Here is a 19387-nt window from a genome sequence, read left to right on the forward strand (position 1 = left end):
CTATAGTACGTTCATTGCAAGACAGATGGTTGCATTGATGATAGCCATTTTGGGCTAAATTAATTTGAAGCCGAACGGAAGCCTTCCTTCTAGAAACAAAAAAAATCATGATGAATCACAATGTTAAAATGGACCAAAACGTTTGTTAGAAAATCTTGGCGAGTATGCACTTGTTTGTTTAATGGACTAAGTATGCAAGCTATATCTGTTGCGAATGGAAAGATAATAGGAGTATCTTCCAACATTAAGTTGATTTAAAAGAGTTACTTGAAAGCTAAAAACATGACAACGTGTAAATTGTCGTTCCACAATGTCCCATAGTAAATTCATGTCTACATTCTGCTACCGGTCGAAATATTTATGTATGAAATTGTGTTTGTTTAGGGCAATCGGCATGTATGCTATCTCTTTTGTGAGCAGAAATGCAATAGGAGGGTACCTGAACCGAAAAATGGTTATTTACATAAATATAAAACAAAATAAATCCAACGTATGGTCATCTCTACTTCAAACATTTTTCCTATTTAGGCTTCAACGGAGTGTTAGGTTGTACATTCTAAATTTTGATTTGAATGAACAGATGGCCCGAAAGGCCTGATAGTTACATAAAGTGTGATCTTTGGGATGTCGTGATCATGTGTACTTCATCAAGGGTGAATGGAACACTCCCAATACTTTGGGATGTCTGTGAGCATGTCCTCCTAAATTGGTTTTGAGTTCTAGCATTAATGTGCACCAAACTAAATGTATTGCAGTTATCTTATTTGTGATGTCTTACTCTCAGTATCAATGGAACACTCCCAATACTTTAAATCAACATATCAAATTTGTTATATTTACAATCACAATTAAAATTTTCATGTAAAGTGTGGCACACCCCAATTGTGTAGTCCTAGTTCCGCCCGTAACAACCCCATGTTATGCAGGTTTTGTTTGGTAGAGTGCAATATTTTGTAGATGGTTCTTGAAAAGAGCTCGCAAAATGATTAATTAGATGAATTCTTTGATGAATCTATCAAATGGTAGTTTAAAGCTAAGACATCCCCACTGGCACCCCAAATGACCCCAGTAGGTCTATTGGGGTGTCCATCCGAAAATGGCCTCGCGCCAGCATCCCCAAAAGGATGCCGATAGTTGCCGCGACCCAAAATTCTGACAAGCACTGCCGCGCCGGACCTGACCCATAGGACCGGCATGGTGCCACCGCGAAGCGTGGCCACATAGGATTCACTCGGCAGTCCCATCCTGGCAGAGGCAAACACCAAATCCTTAATTATATTTACCTTTCCCCACTCATTCTCCCAATCCCTCGCCGCTCCTCTTCCTTCCTTCCGCTATCGTCCATTGCCATCACCCGCACCTTCGCCGCCGCTGTGATGCCTCCGAAGAAGCCGCCACTCCCTTGCCGGTGCTGATGACAGAGGAGCCAACGTCTGCGATCACGGAGGAGCTAATGCCGATTTGTATTTGATCTCCATCCGATCTCTCCATGGACACTTCCATAATGTGATTGCCAGACTTGGGTGGCGCACTTTGGTGGCACCAGTAGGAAAAAAACTATCGGCGGCGTGCCACAAAAGACTTGATGGTGTGTAGATGGCACACAACCAGTATATCGCCGCTGGTAAATGTGGTCAGCGGCATGCCATCAACCATACGGCTGTAAGTGAAATATCGGCGGGTTATGCCACATGCCACGCCACTAGTAGTATATATACTGGTGGCTTATCATGCTTTTGGAATTCCGCTAACGTTTTTCCAAATAAAATTAAAATACATATTTTTATTTAATTAGACAATAATATAAAATTACACAAGTACACCATAGTTTATACAAGCGGATAGCTAGTCATAGTTCATACAAACAACTAGCATGCATAGTGGAAATTTACACAAACCGATAGAAACCCGGTAGAATCGTTTCTATCTTATTCAGGTGTTTAAGTTAAAGGCCTTTTTGTTCTTAACGATCATAATCCACCAATGCATGAATGATGATTGTGTTCTCTCTTCTTCACCTTATCTCCGAAGTGTTGCGCCGCCATACAGTCGTAGGTGTGTGCCGCCTCCCGGGATTCTTGGTGTTCTTCTTGTGCATAATGGTATACTTTCATTCCGACAAGGTGCTAAAAAAGACACCAACCAATTTAATTAATAAATAATCACTAGCAATTTACAGTACACTGACATTTAGCAATTTACACTACACTACCATTTAACAATTTACACTAACAATTTAACCTAACATCAATTTAACAAATCCAAATCAGTAAATCACCATGCATGGCGTCTCCCGCCGCCTGCAAGACGCCACACCGCGGTGTCTCCGATGGCATTTTACTCCACCCACCAACGTGAAACAACAATTGCGAAGATGCCACCCCTATCTACTGACATGAGCATGAAGCGAGAGATGAGCCAATTGAAGAATTAAACCAGAATATTCTAGGTTCATTGTGACAATTGAAGAAGCAACCCACAGCTCCTTAGTTGTTATAAGTGCTTCCTCCAGAATTTTCTAGCAAGACTACTGGATTGTCACTTATCATAATTCATGCATACCATCAACAATAGTTGTTTGGACAAAGTGTTGATTCTTTTTGGAGATGTGCCTTTGTAGAAACAACATTGTCCAACTCTTTGTTGGTAATTCTAATTTCTAAACATGCCCCTTCGACATATTAAATGTGTTTCTCATTGTATCCACTCTTCAAATAGCAAAACTGATTATAGACTAACGGTGAAGATGATGGAATGCCAAAAATGAGGAGTGTTGTAACGGAGCAATGACAAGGTTCAGGTTTCGATCGGTCAAATGACAAAACTGAGATTCATGTTTCTCATAGTGGCATGAATGATAAAATCCATAAAAAATAATCACTAGCAATTTACAATATAGTGATATTTAGCAATTTACACTACACTGCCATTTAACAATTTACACTAACAATTTAATCTAACATCACTAAAAAGGGGGAGACTGCGGCGCGGCACTCACCGGAAGTGGAACGGAGCGGACGACAAAGGCGTGGGGCAGACAGAGTGGCAACAATGGTGCGGATGACGACAACAAGGGACAGACAGACCGATAATGCGGGGCGGACGGATCGAGCGAAGGGTGGCAGCACAGAGATGTGGATAGAGGCGAGAGATGACAATGGGCAAGCGTGGTGCGTCAACAGTTCAACACACGCGTGGGCCGCCCAAAAACGTGTGGCGTGGCCCATAGAGCTACGCCACCGATACAAGGTAGCAGTTTTAGGGCGGGGCCAAGCACTTGGGTCCGCTAGATGAGCGACACTGCACGTCTATCGGGGAAGTTTTCAAGTGAATGCCACACCATGGATCTTTTATGGTGTGGCATGACTTTGGTGGCTTTTAAACTATTTGACTATTTGCATGTTTTAATTTAAACATTTAAATTATATATTTTGAATTTACTTGAGCCAGGCTATTAAGGAGTGAAAACATGCCCCAATAGAACGGTCGCTTGTGCGGATGCCCCCCAAATGGCTCGTTTAGTGCCGTTGTTGGACATAGTTTTGGAGGCGTCGGTGGAGATACTCTAAGAGCATCTCCAGCCGTCTCCTCGACGAGGCCCCCCGCAGCCGTTTTTTACATCCGGACGGCGTTATTCGGCTCAGCTGCGCCCCCGGCTCCTCGTTTTCCCCCGCATTTGGCCTTTAATTCATCCGGAGAGCCCAGGCCATCCTCGGCTCCCCGGGGTGCGCTCGGGGACTCCGGACGAGAGAAAAGCGGGGACGGGCCCGCTCTGTCAGCGAGAGAACACACGAATCCCACCACTTTGTCGACGCAAATCCCCCCTCCCCTCCCGTTGCTCTGTCACCGCCGGCACCACCCCTCGGCAATCCGCCGACCGGTTGCCTAAACTCCGCCATTCCTCCACCCAGCAACCTATATTTCGCCACCCGTCGTGCCGTCTGCCTATTTTCCGCCGTCGGGCAGCTCCCTTGTGTCGCTCCTCGTCGGCACGCGCGACAGGTGTTCGTCCAATTGCCTGGCCGGACATGGACTCCAACGAGGAGGAGGAGCGGATTTTCGCCGAGCTTTTCGAAGAAGAAATGGTAGCAGCCGCCCAAGACGAGGAGCACATGTTGATCCTACCTTGCATGTCCGGCTTGTACGCCGAGTCGGCCATTGGTCGCCGTGGTGGGTTAGCACGAGGTCGCCGGAAGTGCAAGTCGAGGCAGCAAATGGAGGGCTACTGCATGCTCTACACCGACTACTTCGTCGACGATCCATTGCACGGTGAGGCTGTTTTCAGGCGTCGTTTCAGGATGAGTCGGAAGCTCTTCCTAAAAATTATGTATGCCCTTCGAGAGTATGACTCCTATTTCAGATGCAAGTTGGATTGCACCGGCATGGCAGGGTTTTCTGCCCTCCAAAAATACACGGTGGCTATGCGGATGCTGGCATATGGAGCTCCTGGTGATTCTGCCGATGATTATCTTTGGATGGTGGAGTCCATCGCCCTTGATTGTTTCTACCGGTTCTGCAGGGCGGTGATAGCAGTGTTTGGGGACATCTACTTGAGATCACCCACTGTCGAAGACACTGCTAAGATCCTCGCTATCAATGAAGCTCGAGGATTTCCAGGTATGCTTGGAAGCATTGACTGCATGCATTGGAAATGGAAGAACTGTCAGTTTTCCTGGCAGGGAATGTACAAGGGTCACAAAAAAAGGCTGCAGTGTGATACTTGAGGCAGTGGCTACCCATGATCTCTGAATTTGGTACTCCTTCTTTGGTATTCCGGGATCCAACAACGACATCAACGTCTTACAGTGCTCGCCGATCTTCTCCAAGCTTGTTTAGGGTCATGCTCCCCCGGTTAACTTTATGGTCAATGGCCGGCAATACAACAAGGGATACTATCTTGTAGACGGTACCTATCCAAAATGGGCAACATTTGTGAAGACTATCTCAGGCGCCGTCCTCCTGAAGGAGCTGGAGTTTGTCAAGGAACAAGAAGGTTGCCGAAATGACATCGAGCGTGCATTTGGTGTCCTCCAGCAGAGATTTGCTGTAGTCCGATTCCCCGCTTTGACTTGGTCCAAAGATCAGATGTGGGAGGTGATGAACTGTTGTGTCTGCTTACAGAACATGATTATCGAGAATGAGCGAAAGTATTCGGTTCCTCTGAGCGAACAAGCCGCACCATATGACAGAGGATCCTCTTGCACAGCCTAACCACCAGGTGCCGGCATCGTGGGCTGCATTCATCGCCGTGCGTCAGGAGATTCGAGACTCCACAATGCATCAACAGCTGCAGGATGATCTGGTGGAGCACATATGGACGCTTTGAGGCAACACCAACTAGTTTCAATTTGATTTGTTTGAAAACTTGTCTTGTTTTGTTGAACTGTAACATTTATATGTAAAAATAAGCCAAATATTGGTAAAACTGGTGAAATTCGCCAAATTATGCTGGAAATTTGGCAGCCAGGGACTTTTTTTTTTCTGAAAAACGCTGAACACCGGGTGTCTACCGGGAAGACGGCTGAAACTTCGGCGCTCCCCGATCGAAACTTTGTCCAATCCGACGCTATTTAGCGCCGAATTTGGCCGTGAGGAGCGCCAACGGCTAGAAATGCTCTAAGCATTACCTCTGTTTTTCTCGATCCGGTAGAAATTTATATGTGGTTGACCCTATTTAGGGCTTCTTTCATATAAGAATTGTGTAAGATTTAGATTCTATGAATTTTTTTTCCTACGCTAGTTGTTTGATTCATAGGAACATATCCTATAGGAACTAATCCTATAGGAATCTTGTAGTGCAAATCCTATAGAAATAAAACATCAGGTCATACCTCATAGAATTTTTTTTACAATCAAACACAATTCATCTTCCCATATGATTCAACTAGCCATGACATCTCAATCCTATGTTTTTTTATATTCCTATGATTTTCCTATCCTATGAATTGAAGGAGCCCTTAGAGCATCTCCACTCGTCTCCCCGAACAGGCACCCGGCGTGCCATTTTTTTTCATCCGGACGGCGAAAAATGGCCCAGCCGCGCCCCCGGTTCCTCGTTTTTCGCCGGATTTGGGCTTTCATCCATCCGGCGAGCCCACGCCAACCCCGGCCTACCGGGGAGCGCTCGGGGAGTCCAGACGAAGCGAAAGCGCGCGAAACGGCGAGAAATCTCTCCCGCGCTTTCGCTTCGTCTTCGCCGCAGAGGTGGACCCGACCGGTCAGCGGCACACGCATCGTCTTCCACACACGCATCGTCTTCCGCGCGCAGTAAAGGCTGCCGCCGGTCACTCGCCGTGGACGTGTCGCATTCCACGCGGCATTAAATCGCCGGCTCCAGCCCCGCCTAACTACCCCGCTCCGCTCGCCGCGACGCGCACCCCCACTGCACTGTCCCTCCACTCTCCCCTCGACGAGATCCATGGCGTTCAACGAGGAAGACGGCGCGGCCAACAACAGCTTTCCCCGCCGGTCGCTCCACGCGTGGGAGGGGCACCTCCTCCACCAGGCGGGGTACCCCTGCCCGCCGGGCACAAGGCCTCCCGGCGGCGGGTGGCGGCTAAGTGCCAATCCCGCCGCCGCCCCAGGGCCACGCCCTCGACGTCGCCATCGAGGAGGCCCGGATGACTATGACGGACGAAGAGCGCGCCGACCCGCGCCACAACCCCGACAACTACACGAGGTGGAACTCGTTCTTCCTACGGCGGTGGGAGCGGGAGCTCGCCTCCTACGACGGCCCGCCGCCTCCGCCTCCGCGCAACAACGCCGCGGGTCGCCGGCGTTGGTGGTGCGCGCCGAATAGGACGCTGGAGAACGTCCTCGAACACATCGAGGGTGGCAACTTCCCCATTCTGACGATGCCCCCTCCATCGAGGGCATCGGCCAGCCGCCGCCGGGGAAGCAGCTGGCAGCCACAGCGCATGGCTGCCAGCTCGTCGTCTTCCGGTTCGGCGTCGAGGTCGACGCCGATCTCCAGGTCGGCGCCATCGTTGGCGCCGGTGAAGACGGAGCCATCTTCACCGCCGAGCAACCGTGGGCGAAGCGGCGGCGGGCTCGTCATCTGCGAGTCCTCGACGGCACGAGGACGCCTCCGCCCCAAGCACGAAGTTGACACCTCCGGCGAGCGGAAGCGCAAGCCGGCGAAGGTGAAGGTGCAGGAGGAGGCCGCCAACGACACCGAGGACGCCGCCATCCTCGAGGCCGTCAAGGCGAGGTCCCTCCAGGACCTCGTCCCCGCCGACAACGCCATGCCCCTCGACCAGGCCTGCGCCTGGTCGAGGGAGCAATGGGAGAAGGAGGAGGCGGAGCGGCAGGCTCGCCTCCTCGAGGACGTCGCTCGCTTCCGCCGGCCAGCGACTCCTCCATCCGGCGCCGTCGTGCCCGTCATCGACCTCGAGGGCTCCGACGACGAGTGGTACAAGCCATCGCCGTCCCTGCCGCGCGACGTTGGCCGGTGGGGAGACCCCGGCCAGGGCACCAGCAGCCAGGCGCCACTGCGGTCCGGCGATGGCGGCGACGACGACGGCGACGAGGACTACACGGTGTTCTACCGTCATTTTGACATGTAGAGCGCCGTGTTTTATATATATTAATTTGTATCCGCCGGCCGAATTCGAAATATATTCGAATTCGGCCTCTATGTATGAACTTCGCCCTTTATGTAGTAAATATCATTAAATTTAGTCTAAATTCAGTCGTTTTTTGCCGTATTTCGTCCAGTTTTCGTTTTCTAAATTTACATCGGCGACTTCGCCTGAGATCGCGGCTGGAAAACTGGTCCTCCCCACACCAAATTTACGTCCAATCCGGACGTAACTTACCCCAGATTTCGGGCGTGGGGAGGGCAAACGAGTGGAGATGCTCTTAGGCTTTTGGTTAGAAAATGTCAAAAGTAAGTTTGCTGACATCACTGATGATCTCAGCACATGCACACCACTTGCGATTCAGACAGTTGATGTTCTCTCTTTTGTTTTTGTTTTTTGGTGTCGTGCTACTACCACTTGTTTCTAGTACGTACATTTTCTATTTTTATACATCACGTTAACTGAAATCAGGACCATGCTAATTTAGATCAAACAATTTATTCTACTCCGTACTTCTACATGGAGTAGAAAAACTGTAGCATCAGATCATGAAACAATCACAAGTTCACAACACGCCATGGTTCGAGAGACTTTGAGCCATGGGCCGTGTCAGCCGCAAGCGGAGAATCCGAAGAGACGAGCGAAACCCTACAGGGCCCATTCCATCATGGTGGCGAAGTCCAAATCCAACACTCTCTCCTCAGTCTTCTCGTCTCGGCCGATCCTCGCCGTGCGCCATTGATCGGACGGGCATTCCGGCGTGCAAGTTGATCGGAGACCGTGCAGCCGGACACTTCACTGCCACCTATAAATGCCACTGAGCGTCCCGTGTCATCACTCATCAGTCATCACTCTCTCTACCGTCTCACGCTTTCGACAAGCTCCTGTTTCGTCGTCTTCGTTCGTCTGCCCAGGAGAGAGGAGGATGGGCTCGGAGGGGCCGGGGCGCGGGTTCGGATCCGGGGCGGAGGCGGAGCGGGACATCGACGATCTGCCGCGGAACGACGCCAACTTCACGGCGCTCACGCCGCTCTGGTTCCTCGAGCGGGCCGCCCTGGCCCAGCCGGACAGGGCGTCGCTCCTGCACGGCCCGGTGCGGTACACCTGGGCCGACACCTACCGCCGGTGCCGCCGCCTCGCCTCCGCGCTGGCGCGCCGGTCCGTCGGCCACGGCAGCACGGTGAATTTCCCTTCCCTGTTCTTTCTTCTTTTTCTCCGATGGGGTTCTCTCCCCTGGTCCCAATTCTTGATGAGTTCCCTCTCGAGCAGCACGGTAGAGCTGTTTGTCCACGGGCGAGCTGATTGTGAGTTCACTGAATTAGGTAGATTATTTCTATTGGAATCGTATGAAGTCGTTACAGGGTGGGTTTGATATTACCATCTTTCAGACGAAATGGACCCTATCTGGCTATTTAACAATTGAAACCTTTAGAAGATGATCCGATCGAATTAGCCAATTGCAGTGATCAAGGGGGGAAATAATCAAGATACTGTCTTAATTTGTTCTTTTGCGGGTTAATTTGTTTTGACTGTCTTATTTTTAGAACCATCCCGTTGATCTTTGTTTCCACATATTGCTGGATATGGTCCGGTCAGTAGCGCAATTTTTTTTATCATTTAAAATACTTACAGTAGACAAACATAAGATATTCGCTTGTTCTAAAAATAAACGAAACCACTAAAACAAAGCATAAACGTAACAGTCACTGTTTCCATTTTAATGGAAACATGGGATCTTACCTCCACAAGGTTCTCCTAATAGCTTGGCAAAAAAAAGGTGTTTCTAACTGATGGTACTACTAGTTCGGAGTTCACTACCTGTGCTCATCAAAGAAAACACGGAACTGTCCCTGTTTTTGGTCAAACAAGATAAGCGTGTCGCTTTCTTTTGTTGCAATTCTCTTATCCAAGATAGTATTATCCAAGTCTGGGAGGTATAACTGGGCACTTTTTGGGTGCATGATTCATTTGCCTAGTACAATGAACCTTGAACTGTACTTAATATTTTTTCTTATTATTTCATTAGGTTGCCGTGATAGCTCCAAATGTTCCGGCAGTGTACGAAGCCCACTTTGGTGTTCCAATGTCCGGGGCCGTGGTGAACTGTGTCAACATCCGGTTAAATGCCGAGACAATCGCGTTCCTTCTCGACCATTCCGTGGCAGAAGTTGTGATGGTGGACCAAGAATTCTTCACCCTGGCTCAAGAATCCCTGAAGATAGTAGCAGAGAAGAAGAAACAGAATTTTAGACCTCCAATACTTATTGTTATCGGAGATCCAACTTGCGATCCAAAGTCTCTGAAATATGCTCTAGGACAAGGGGCCACTGAGTACGAGGAGTTCCTGAAAACTGGTGACCCAGAATTCAATTGGAAGACGCCGAAGGATGAATGGCAGAGCATCGCCTTGGGGTACACTTCTGGGACTACTTCAAGCCCAAAAGGTGTGGTGCTGCACCACCGTGGCGCCTATCTCATGGCGCTCAGTGTTGCTATGGTGTGGGGAATGCCTGAAGGGGCTGTTTACCTGTGGACTCTGCCCATGTTCCATTGCAATGGTTGGTGTTACACTTGGGCATTGGCTGCCTTCTGTGGAACCAGCATATGTCTTCGCCAGGTATGTTAAATATCTGTCCTGTCATTGATAGCTGACATAATTGGTTAATTTGGCGACGTCTGCAAATTGAGCCAATATTGGCGATGGAAACAGGTTGCTTTCACTTTTAGGTATACACGTTACGGTCTTGGCATGCAGTATGTACTCTGTATTGTCAATTGTTGAATGCAAATTATGGTAGAACTGACATATGTTAACACAGATACAAAACTGCATATTGTCAAACATCCAAACAGATTCACCTGTTGAGAGGAATAGTTGCCATGAGCCCATGAATGAAGTACATAATCTCCAATCCATTGACATTTTAGGCTATTCTGGGATACATTTCTGGTAGCAAATGTGTTAACCAATCATCCAAAGTCCATTTTAGCCTTTGAGTACCAGCATGGAGTACTACTTCCAGATAGTGAAAAACTAGATAAAACCACGTGCAATTAGTTCCCTTCATATTTTTTGTTGATCTTTATACTAAAGAACTGTTCCACATGTGTAGGTGAGCACAAAAGCTATATACACTGGCATTATAAAACAGGGTGTGACACATTTCTGCTGTGCACCTGTTGTCATGAACAACCTCATCAACGCTCCTGCAAGTGAAACCTTCCTGCCACTCCCCCGTGTGGTCAATGTCATGCTGGCAGGAGCTGCACCGACACCATCCCTTCTTTCCGCCCTGTCTATCCGAGGTTTTCGTGTCACACACACTTACGGTCTGTCAGAAACCTATGGCCCATCGACAGTGTGCGCATGGAAGCCTGAGTGGGACAATCTCCCACTGGAGGAGCGTTCCCGTCTGCATTGCAGGCAAGGCATCAGGTACACTGCACTGGAAGGCCTCGACGTAGTTGATCCAAAAACCATGGCTCCTGTCCCTGCTGATGGCAAGTCCTACGGGGAGATCGTGATGAGGGGCAACGCCGTCATGAAGGGCTACCTGAAGAACCCCAAGGCCAATGCTGAGGCGTTCGCGCATGGTTGGTACCACTCCGGTGACCTTGGTGTGAAGCACCCCGATGGGTACATCGAAGTCAAGGACCGGATGAAGGACATCATCATCTCCGGCGGGGAGAACATCAGCACCCTGGAGGTCGAGAAGGTGGTGTACATGCACCCGGCTGTCCTCGAGGCCTCTGTGGTTGCCAGGGCTGACGAGCGCTGGGGGGAGTCGCCGTGCGCATTCGTTACATTGAAGGAAGGTTCTAACACCTCAGACGAGGCTGCGTTGGCGAGCGACATCATGAAGTTCTGCCGGGAGAGGATGCCAGGCTACTGGGTGCCAAAGTCGGTGATCTTTGGGCCATTGCCAAAGACAGCAACGGGAAAGATCAAGAAGCACGAGCTGAGGGCAAAGGCCAAGGAGCTTGGCCCTGTGAAGAAGAGCAGGATGTGAGCTCTGTTGCTGAGATGCACATATGTACAGAGGACAAGTGGTCGCTAGCGCCATCGTCAATAAGGGTTATGCTTGGAGATAATTCCCATCTGAACACTTGCATGCATAATTAAGTTGTTCCGTTAGGAAATCAACGGCTCGTTTTCGTTCAAGAATGGAAAAGAAAAGAGAAAAGTAGAACAAGAGGCCTTGTTTCGATGCTTTGCTGTGCTGGTTTTACTCTTCAGATAAATATCCCATGGCTTACGCTGTGTAGCCTCTTTTGTTTGTGATCTGCAGCAACTGGAAGCAGTAATAGTACGCCTAGATGAGCATAGTGTTCTGTGTCCCTTGTGTGTTCATCTGTTCAAATGCAGAACGTGCTATTTCTTCCTGTACTACACAATGCTATCTCTACAAAAAACTTAGTTTCCCTATGTTTTTTTTTTGAGGCATCCAAACGCCACCCTAATGCCCCCGCTCGGGTTACAAGTCCTTGCTAATTGACACTTGCGTTTTGTTGTCCCTTGTGGCTTTTTTTATTTATTTCTGTTCTCAAGCTGTGATGCGTGACAAACGACCGTTTCAAGACAAGAGGATGACCGAATTAAGGGAATTGGCCCCTTTGTAAAAGGGTGATGGAGTTGGTAGACCACTATGTTGTCAATTGGCCTGTCGGTCATCCTTCAAAAGATAAAATAATAATCTAAGCTTTGGGTTTTAGCTGCATCAGTAACTTGATTTCGGGAGAGTAGAAGTTGTCATAATATGGTTACTCTAATTCTTGTAAAACTTCATTCCTAATTAATGGAGTAGGGCACATCTTTTGCCCTTTTCTCAAAAAAAAAAAAAGTAGAAGATGTAATGCCTGCTGAATAAAATAGAAGTCCCAGTATATGCTCCCCACCCCCCACCCACACACACATACAAAAAAAAAAGGAGACGAGCAAATGGTGTGCTAGATCGACACCGTTGTTGTTGTGGTTGGTCGTTTCGGCAATTTTCTTCTCGGTTGAACGTGCAGATCCCTGACTTGGTGTGTCTTATGATAGAAACGAGGGCCGCGTGGCAAGGGTTTTTTATGCTCGTCATGTCGATCTCTATCACACCAAGCGCGTCGATTCTGGTCATGTGAAGATTATGGGACATTTTCTAGTGGCGTGTTGGCTCGACGAAGTGGCAGCTAGCAGAAGATTTTCTTTTTCTTTTGAAATGGGGTAAAAAAGTTGTCACTGAAAGAATATGATTTGTCTCATAAATTGATGATTGATACGTTTGGTTTTACAGAGAATATATAGGGGCCAAAGCGGCTAACCCTAGCTTGAGACACAAGCAAAACTAAACCGACATATAATCTAACATCCCCCGCAGTATGAACGTGGGGTTCAACAACGTTGAGACTGAAACGAATATCAACAAAAGGTGTAGTCGGTAGTCCTTTGGTGAAGATGTCCGCGAACTGAAAGGAGGAGGGGACATGCAGAACTCGAACTTGTCCCAGAGCCACCTTTTCCCGTACAAAGTGAATGTCAATCTCTATATGCTTGGTGCGCCGATGCTGGACGGGATTGCCTGCCATATAAACTGCTGAAATATTGTTACAATAAACAATGGTCGCCTGGTGAATGGGCCTGTGAAGCTCCGATAACAACTGACGCAACCATACCATCTCAGCGACAACATGTGCAACTGCACGGTACTCTGCTTCTGCTGACGAACGCGAAACTGTAACCTGCCGTTTCGAAGACCAAGAAACCAAGTTGTTACCAAGAAAAACACAGTATCCAGACGTGGACCTACGAGTGTCCGGACAGCCAGCCCAGTCTGCATCAGAATATGCTGTCAAAGTGGTAGGAGAGGAAGAGTTTATGTGGAGACCATGGTCGAGGGTACCTTTAAGATATCGCAAAATGGGTTTGACGTGATTAAAGTGTGGAATGCGAGGATCATGCATGAACAAGCAGGCTTGTTGGACGGCAAAGGAAATTTCAGGACGAGTGATAGTGAGATATTGAAGTGCACCAGTTAGACTACGGTAAAGTGAAGGGTCAGAAAAAGGATCACCCGTGGAAGAAAGTTTAAAAGTAGTATCTACTGGAGTGCGAGAGGGCTGACAATCGAGCATACCAGCACGTGTGAGGAGATCAAGAACATACTGACGCTGGGAGAGAAAGAGGCCGTGAGAATCTCTAGTGACAACAATACCCAAAAAATGATGAAGAAGACCTAGGTCAGTCATAGAAAATTCGGTGCTAAGAAGAGAGATGATATGATCAAGAAAAGTTTGCGTAGAGGCAGTGAGAACAATGTCGTCTACATAGAGAAGCAAGTAGGCGGTATGAGTGTCAGTATGAAAGACAAAGAGAGAGGAGTCGGAATGAGATGGAGAAAAGCCTATAGTTTGAATAAAAGTGGAGAAACGCTGAAACCAGGCACGAGGAGCTTGTTTAAGACCATACAAGGATTTCTTTAAGAGACAGACATGAGAGGGATAGGTGGAATCTTCGAAACCTGAAGGTTGTTGACAGTAGACAGTTTCATTTAGATGACCATTGAGAAAAGCATTTTTGACATCAAGTTGATGAACAGGCCAGGATGAGGAGATGGCGATGCTAAGAACGGTTCGAATTGTGCTTGGTTTGACAACGGGAGAGAAGGTTTCATCGTAGTCAATGCCATGTTGTTGTGAAAAACCACGACAGACCCAACGTGCTTTATAGCGAGAGAGAGAACCGTCAGAATGAAATTTTTGGCGAAAAACCCACTTGCCAGAAACAATGTTTGCACCTGTGGGAGGAGGAACTAGTTGCCATGTGTCATTTTGAAGAAGAGCGATAGAACTCGTCGAGCATGGCTGCTTTCCAATTGGGATCTAAGAGGGCCGATTTGTAGGTTTTAGGAATTGGGGAGATAGAGATGGTGGCGGAAAGGTTAAGACGGGTTTGAGGTAGACGGAAACCTGATTTGGCACGCGTGCACATACCGTGGGCGTTTTGGGGTTGAGTTGTAGGAACGGCGTGAGGCGGAGGGGGCTGTGTGTGTTGTATATCAGAGGGTGGTAGAGCGGAGGTGCCCGGCGCAGCGGAGAAGGCGGGCGTAGGAGGGGAGGGGTGGGCATGGCGGTGAAGGAGGGGGAGTTAAGGTGCCTGCCGGGGCAGGGGTTGTGGGAGAAGGAGCTGCCGGGGCAGGGTTTGGAAGAGATGTGAGGTGAAACGGTGTTAAGGTGGGACGATGAGATGGTGGGTTTGGTGTGGGGGAAGTAGGTTGTGTGCGAGTAGCATAGGGAAAAACGTGTTCTACGAAGGTGACGTGGCGAGAGATGTGGATTTGTCCCGAAAGCATATCTAGACATCGATAACCTTTGTGTTCATCGGAGTAACCGAGGAAAACGCATGCCACAGAGCGAGGAGCTAATTTATGTGGAGACGTGGCGTAGGAATTGGGAAAGCAAAGACAGCCAAAGACTCGAAGGTCAGAGTAGTTTGGGTGAGAGAGAAAAAGGGAGAAGAATGGTGTAGTATTTGGGTTGGCTTTAGAGGGTCGTATGTTTAAAAGACAGGTGGCTGTTCGAAGTGCTTCATCCCAAAATTGTGGTGGTAGGGAGGAGTGTATTAGGAGAGTGCGGATAATGTCATTGATAGTGCGAAGGGACCGTTCAGCTTTTCCGTTTTGGGGAGATGTGTTTGGACACGAAAAACGCAAAAGAATGCCGTGATTAAGAAAGAATTCTCTATTGCTAAAGTTATTAAATTCACGGCCATTGTCAAATTGGATGAAACGGATGGGGAGGAAAAAGTGTGTGGTTACATATCGTTGAAAGTTTAGAAAAAGGGTGTGAACATCAGATTTATTTCGGAGAGGAAAGGTCCATGTATAATGAGTGAAGTCATCTAAAATAACGAGATAATACTTAAAACCTGAAATACTTTTATGTGGAGATGTCCAAATATCACAATGTAGCAATTCTAAAGGGAAAGTACTAAAGGAGGTGGAGGAGCTAAAGGGGAGGCGGACATGTTTGCCTTGTTGACACGATTCACAAGTTGAAGACTCATGAGTGTCTTTATTACATGGGATAGAAAAATCACTAAGGAGCGATGACATGGTGGCGGTGTTGGGATGTCCTAAACACTGGTGCCAAAGCTCCACCGAGGCGAGCATGGAAGAGGGCTGGGCGGCGGTGGAGGTGCCATGAATGGTGTAGAGGTCTCCGGAACTATTGAATCGAGCGATCTCCGCCTTGGTCAGGTAATCCTTCACAGATAAACCAAAATAGTCAAATTCAACGGAGACAAGATTATCACGAGTGAATTGTCGAACGGAGATTAGGTTTTTGATAAGAGCTGGTGCTACTAGGACATCGCGGAGGAGGAGAGGTTTGGTGGGTGATGGAATATTTGTGTGACCGACACAATAAATTGGAATAGTGGAACCATCGCCTAATGTAATGGATGAAAAAGGTGTCGAAGTGCAATTTGACAAAGCATATTGTGTGATGAAAACATGTGACTAGATGCACCAGAGTCGAAAATCCAGTCCGTACCTGAGTTCCCTTGAGCAGCAAAATTGTTCATGGCCTGTAGAAAGGCGGCTTGATCCCAGGTTGGCGTTGGAGTAGGAAGGAGAGGTGGTGCAGTCGACGATGATGACGTGAGGGGCATGGTTGGCAGCTGGTACGGAGCGAGGCCGCCTCCCGGGTTGGTGTAGGGGGAGGGCGGTTCGGCACCATACGGATTGGCATAAAGTGATGATGAGGGCGCACCGTACATGGGTGGCGGAGCAGCATAGTACGCCTGCGGAGGAGGCCGTGGTGTGAGCAGCCTTGGAGAGCCGGTGTGAGGGCGCATGCCGGGTGTCCAGCCGCCCAAGTATGCCGGCGGAGTGCCGGCCGAGGCGGGAGCTGTCCATGGCATCGACCAGGCTTGGACCATGCCTGTCCATGGATCCTGCGTGGGACGCCACCCTGAAGGAGCCGGGGGAGGTGGGGCGCTGTAGACGGGCGTTGGCGGCGTGCTGTAGACGGGCGCAGATGGCGGCGGCGGGCGTGGAGGGCGCCAGAAGGGGTTTTTGCCCCTGTAGTTGGGACTTGGGCGCCACCCAGGAGGGGGCTGCGGCGTAGGCGCGGGAGGTGGTGGCACTGGCGCAGGAGGTTGAGGCGGCGGGCGAGGAGCGGCGACGAAGGCCTGAGGACGGGCCGCCTTACGAGTTTGGGTGGTGTCGGCGTGTTGCAGCAGGGAGCGGACCTCGGCGAAGGTGGGGCGTGGGCGCATCATGGGGATGAAGGACGCCTGCTTGTCGAAGTCATTGCTAGGACCGGCGACGAGGATGTTGATGAGCTGCCGATCGGACACGGGATCGCCGAGTTCACGAAGCTCGTCGGCGATAGCACTAAGGTGCTGGCAGTAGGTGCTGATGGAGGTGTCGCCCTGGGCGGTGTTGCGGAGCTCGTTGTTGAGGCTGGTGACGCGGCCGTCGACGTTGTCCTGGAAGAGCTGCCGAAGAGCCGACCAAAGAGCGGAAGCAGTGGCGGCGCTGCGAAAGAAGAGGTTGAAGATCTCGGTGGAGACGCGGGTGTAGATCCACTGGATGATGGCGAGATCGTCTTTGACCCATTGCGGATCATCGGGACGAGGCGGAACGGAGCCGTCGACATGCCCGCGAAGATTGCAGCGCCCTAGATGAACTTCAAACAAATGGCACCAATGGTAATAGTTATGAGCAACAAGATCTAGTGTAATTGGGATAAATGGTGTAACATCAGCTATTGTATCTGTATAGGAGAGAGCAGAGGGAGGAGGGGCTAGCACGAGGGAGGTGGAGAGTTGGGAGGCAAGAGCTTTGGCTTTGTCATTGATAAGGGCGTCGCGGCGCTCGAAGTATCCGGGCGGCGGCGGCTTGGGAGGAGGGGCCATACCCTAGATCGGATCGGTGTCTGATACCATGAAAGAATATGATTTGTCTCATAAATTGATGATTGATACGTTTGGTTTTACAGAGAATATATAGGGGCCAAAGCGGCTAACCCTAGCTTGAGACACAAGCAAAACTAAACCGACATATAATCTAACAGTCACCATTCATTAATTAAGTAGAAGTATCTTGACAAGATAAAGTGAAAACTGAAAAAAAAGTCCTAAGGGATTACTCTCCCAACATTACAAGACTCGAATGCTTCGTCTTGCGGTAACCCAAAGCTTGGTCTCGCCTCTATTGATCTAAAAAAGGATGGTCGGAGATGCGGACTTGTTATTGAAAACTCTTGCATTTCGCTCCTTCTAAATTATCCAACACACAAGCATGGTGATAAAGACATTGTCTTCCGGTTAGACGTTGCATTGCTCGACATCAACGCCCACCAAACCTTGAGGGAAATATCGTTCGTCCATTCATGGGTGTGGATGAAAGTGATGCCTAGACAATCCCACACCATCCGCCAAAGCCGCTTGGTGTAGCGGCAATGGGAGAACAAATGTGCCACAGTCTCTTGGGTTTACTTGCAAAGCGGATAAAGACCGCAATTATCTCAACCCCTCCTCTCAAGATGTTCCGCCGTCCAAATCCTATTGTGGAGGGCCAACCAAGCGAAAAACTTGACCTTTGAAGGTGCCCAAACCTTCCAAACCAACTTCTTCAAATTTGCCGCCGAAGCTTCGTTGAATTGCGCACTGTATTCCAAGGTCGTGGAGTACTCCCCATTCGGGGTGAGGTTCTAATTGATGGCATCCTCGGCATCCTCTGCGAGATGAATGCCATTTAGTTGTACCCAAAGTCGGATTTACTCATGTATGTGTTGCAAGTAAGGTTGGTGTCCATTATGATTTTTCCCACCCAAGCATTGTTGAGCAAGGCTTGATTTAACTTCCATCTTTTTCTTTTGAACGCCTCATAGATTAGCGGATCAATATCTTTAGGATTCATTTCATTGAGCCACGGGGACTCCCAAAATGGTGCAATCTTCCCATTATGAATGGTGACTGGAGTGTAAGCGTAGAAGAGATCCATGTCAATCCCATCGCATGGGGTGCTCATGACAACCCAAAGCTTGATTCGGTGGCGCCACTCGAACCAAGGCCATCGCAACCGGAGGGCCCTTGCAAACTTCTCAAGATGTAGGATACCTAACCCAGCAAGCTTCTTAATTAGGTCTACAAACTGCTTTCCAATTCAACTTGCACTTTGCCCGGGTGACCTCTTTGGTGCCCGCCCAAACGATTTTATTCATGGAGGCAAGGCATTCCGGCGGTATTTTGAGCGGAGAAAGGTGGAACATTGCTTTGGACATGAGGATGGATTTGACAAGAGCACCTCTCCCGGCCGCATTGATATTCTTCATGGCCAGTAACAAGCTTGCCGACCATTTTATCCTCAAGGGGTTGGAAATCGACCCATTTTTATTACCAAACCGACAGGGGAAGTCCCAAATATTTCATGGGGAAGGAATCGCGGATCAGGGTAGTCCATGGAGCACCTTGTCAAGGTCAATATCATTGCATTTAATGGGAACCACCATGCTCTTCTGGAAGTTAGTTAGTAGCCTGGTGACCTCCCCAAACACAGCAAGAATGGTGGAAAGGTTTTGGATATCCTCCCTTTTTAGATCCACGAAGACGGCCACATTGTCCGCATAAAGAGACGTTCTAACAATTGTTCCTCTCCCTCTTATCTTGTGAAGAAGCTCGTGTTGAGTGGCCAATTCGAGAATTATTTGAAGAGGGTCTATTGCACGGACGAAAAGGAGGGGCGACAAAGGATCCCCTTGCTTCAAGACCCTACCATGCAAGATGGGCGCTCCGGCCACACCATTGAGGAGCACCCTAG

The 19387-nt window shown here is 49.0% G+C and overlaps 1 protein-coding gene across 1 annotated transcript; it reads left to right on the top strand.

The window, feature by feature from the left end:
• The first annotated feature begins 8448 nt into the window (after positions 1–8448).
• On the top strand, positions 8449–11915 carry LOC124702227 (acetate--CoA ligase CCL3-like). Its single transcript, XM_047234351.1, has 3 exons — positions 8449–8760; positions 9607–10197; positions 10694–11915. Exons 1-3 carry the CDS (start codon positions 8506–8508, stop codon positions 11588–11590), a joined length of 1743 nt encoding a protein of 580 aa, XP_047090307.1. The 5' UTR covers positions 8449–8505; the 3' UTR covers positions 11591–11915.
• Positions 11916–19387: the final 7472 nt, after the last annotated feature.

Source organism: Lolium rigidum, chromosome 3 (assembly GCF_022539505.1).
Source record: "Lolium rigidum isolate FL_2022 chromosome 3, APGP_CSIRO_Lrig_0.1, whole genome shotgun sequence".
Classification (NCBI taxonomy): Eukaryota; Viridiplantae; Streptophyta; class Magnoliopsida; order Poales; family Poaceae; genus Lolium; species Lolium rigidum.

What these genes read in the sequence shown, in the direction of transcription:
- LOC124702227 (XM_047234351.1), top strand. Translation starts at nt 8,506, where the DNA reads ATGGGCTCGGAGGGGCCGGGGCGCGGGTTCGGATCCGGGGCGGAGGCG. An exon ending in CCGTCGGCCACGGCAGCACG is followed by an intron (nt 8,761 to 9,606) that starts GTGAATTTCCCT and finishes TTATTTCATTAG; the next exon opens with GTTGCCGTGATAGCTCCAAA. An exon ending in CCAGCATATGTCTTCGCCAG is followed by an intron (nt 10,198 to 10,693) that starts GTATGTTAAATA and finishes CCACATGTGTAG; the next exon opens with GTGAGCACAAAAGCTATATA.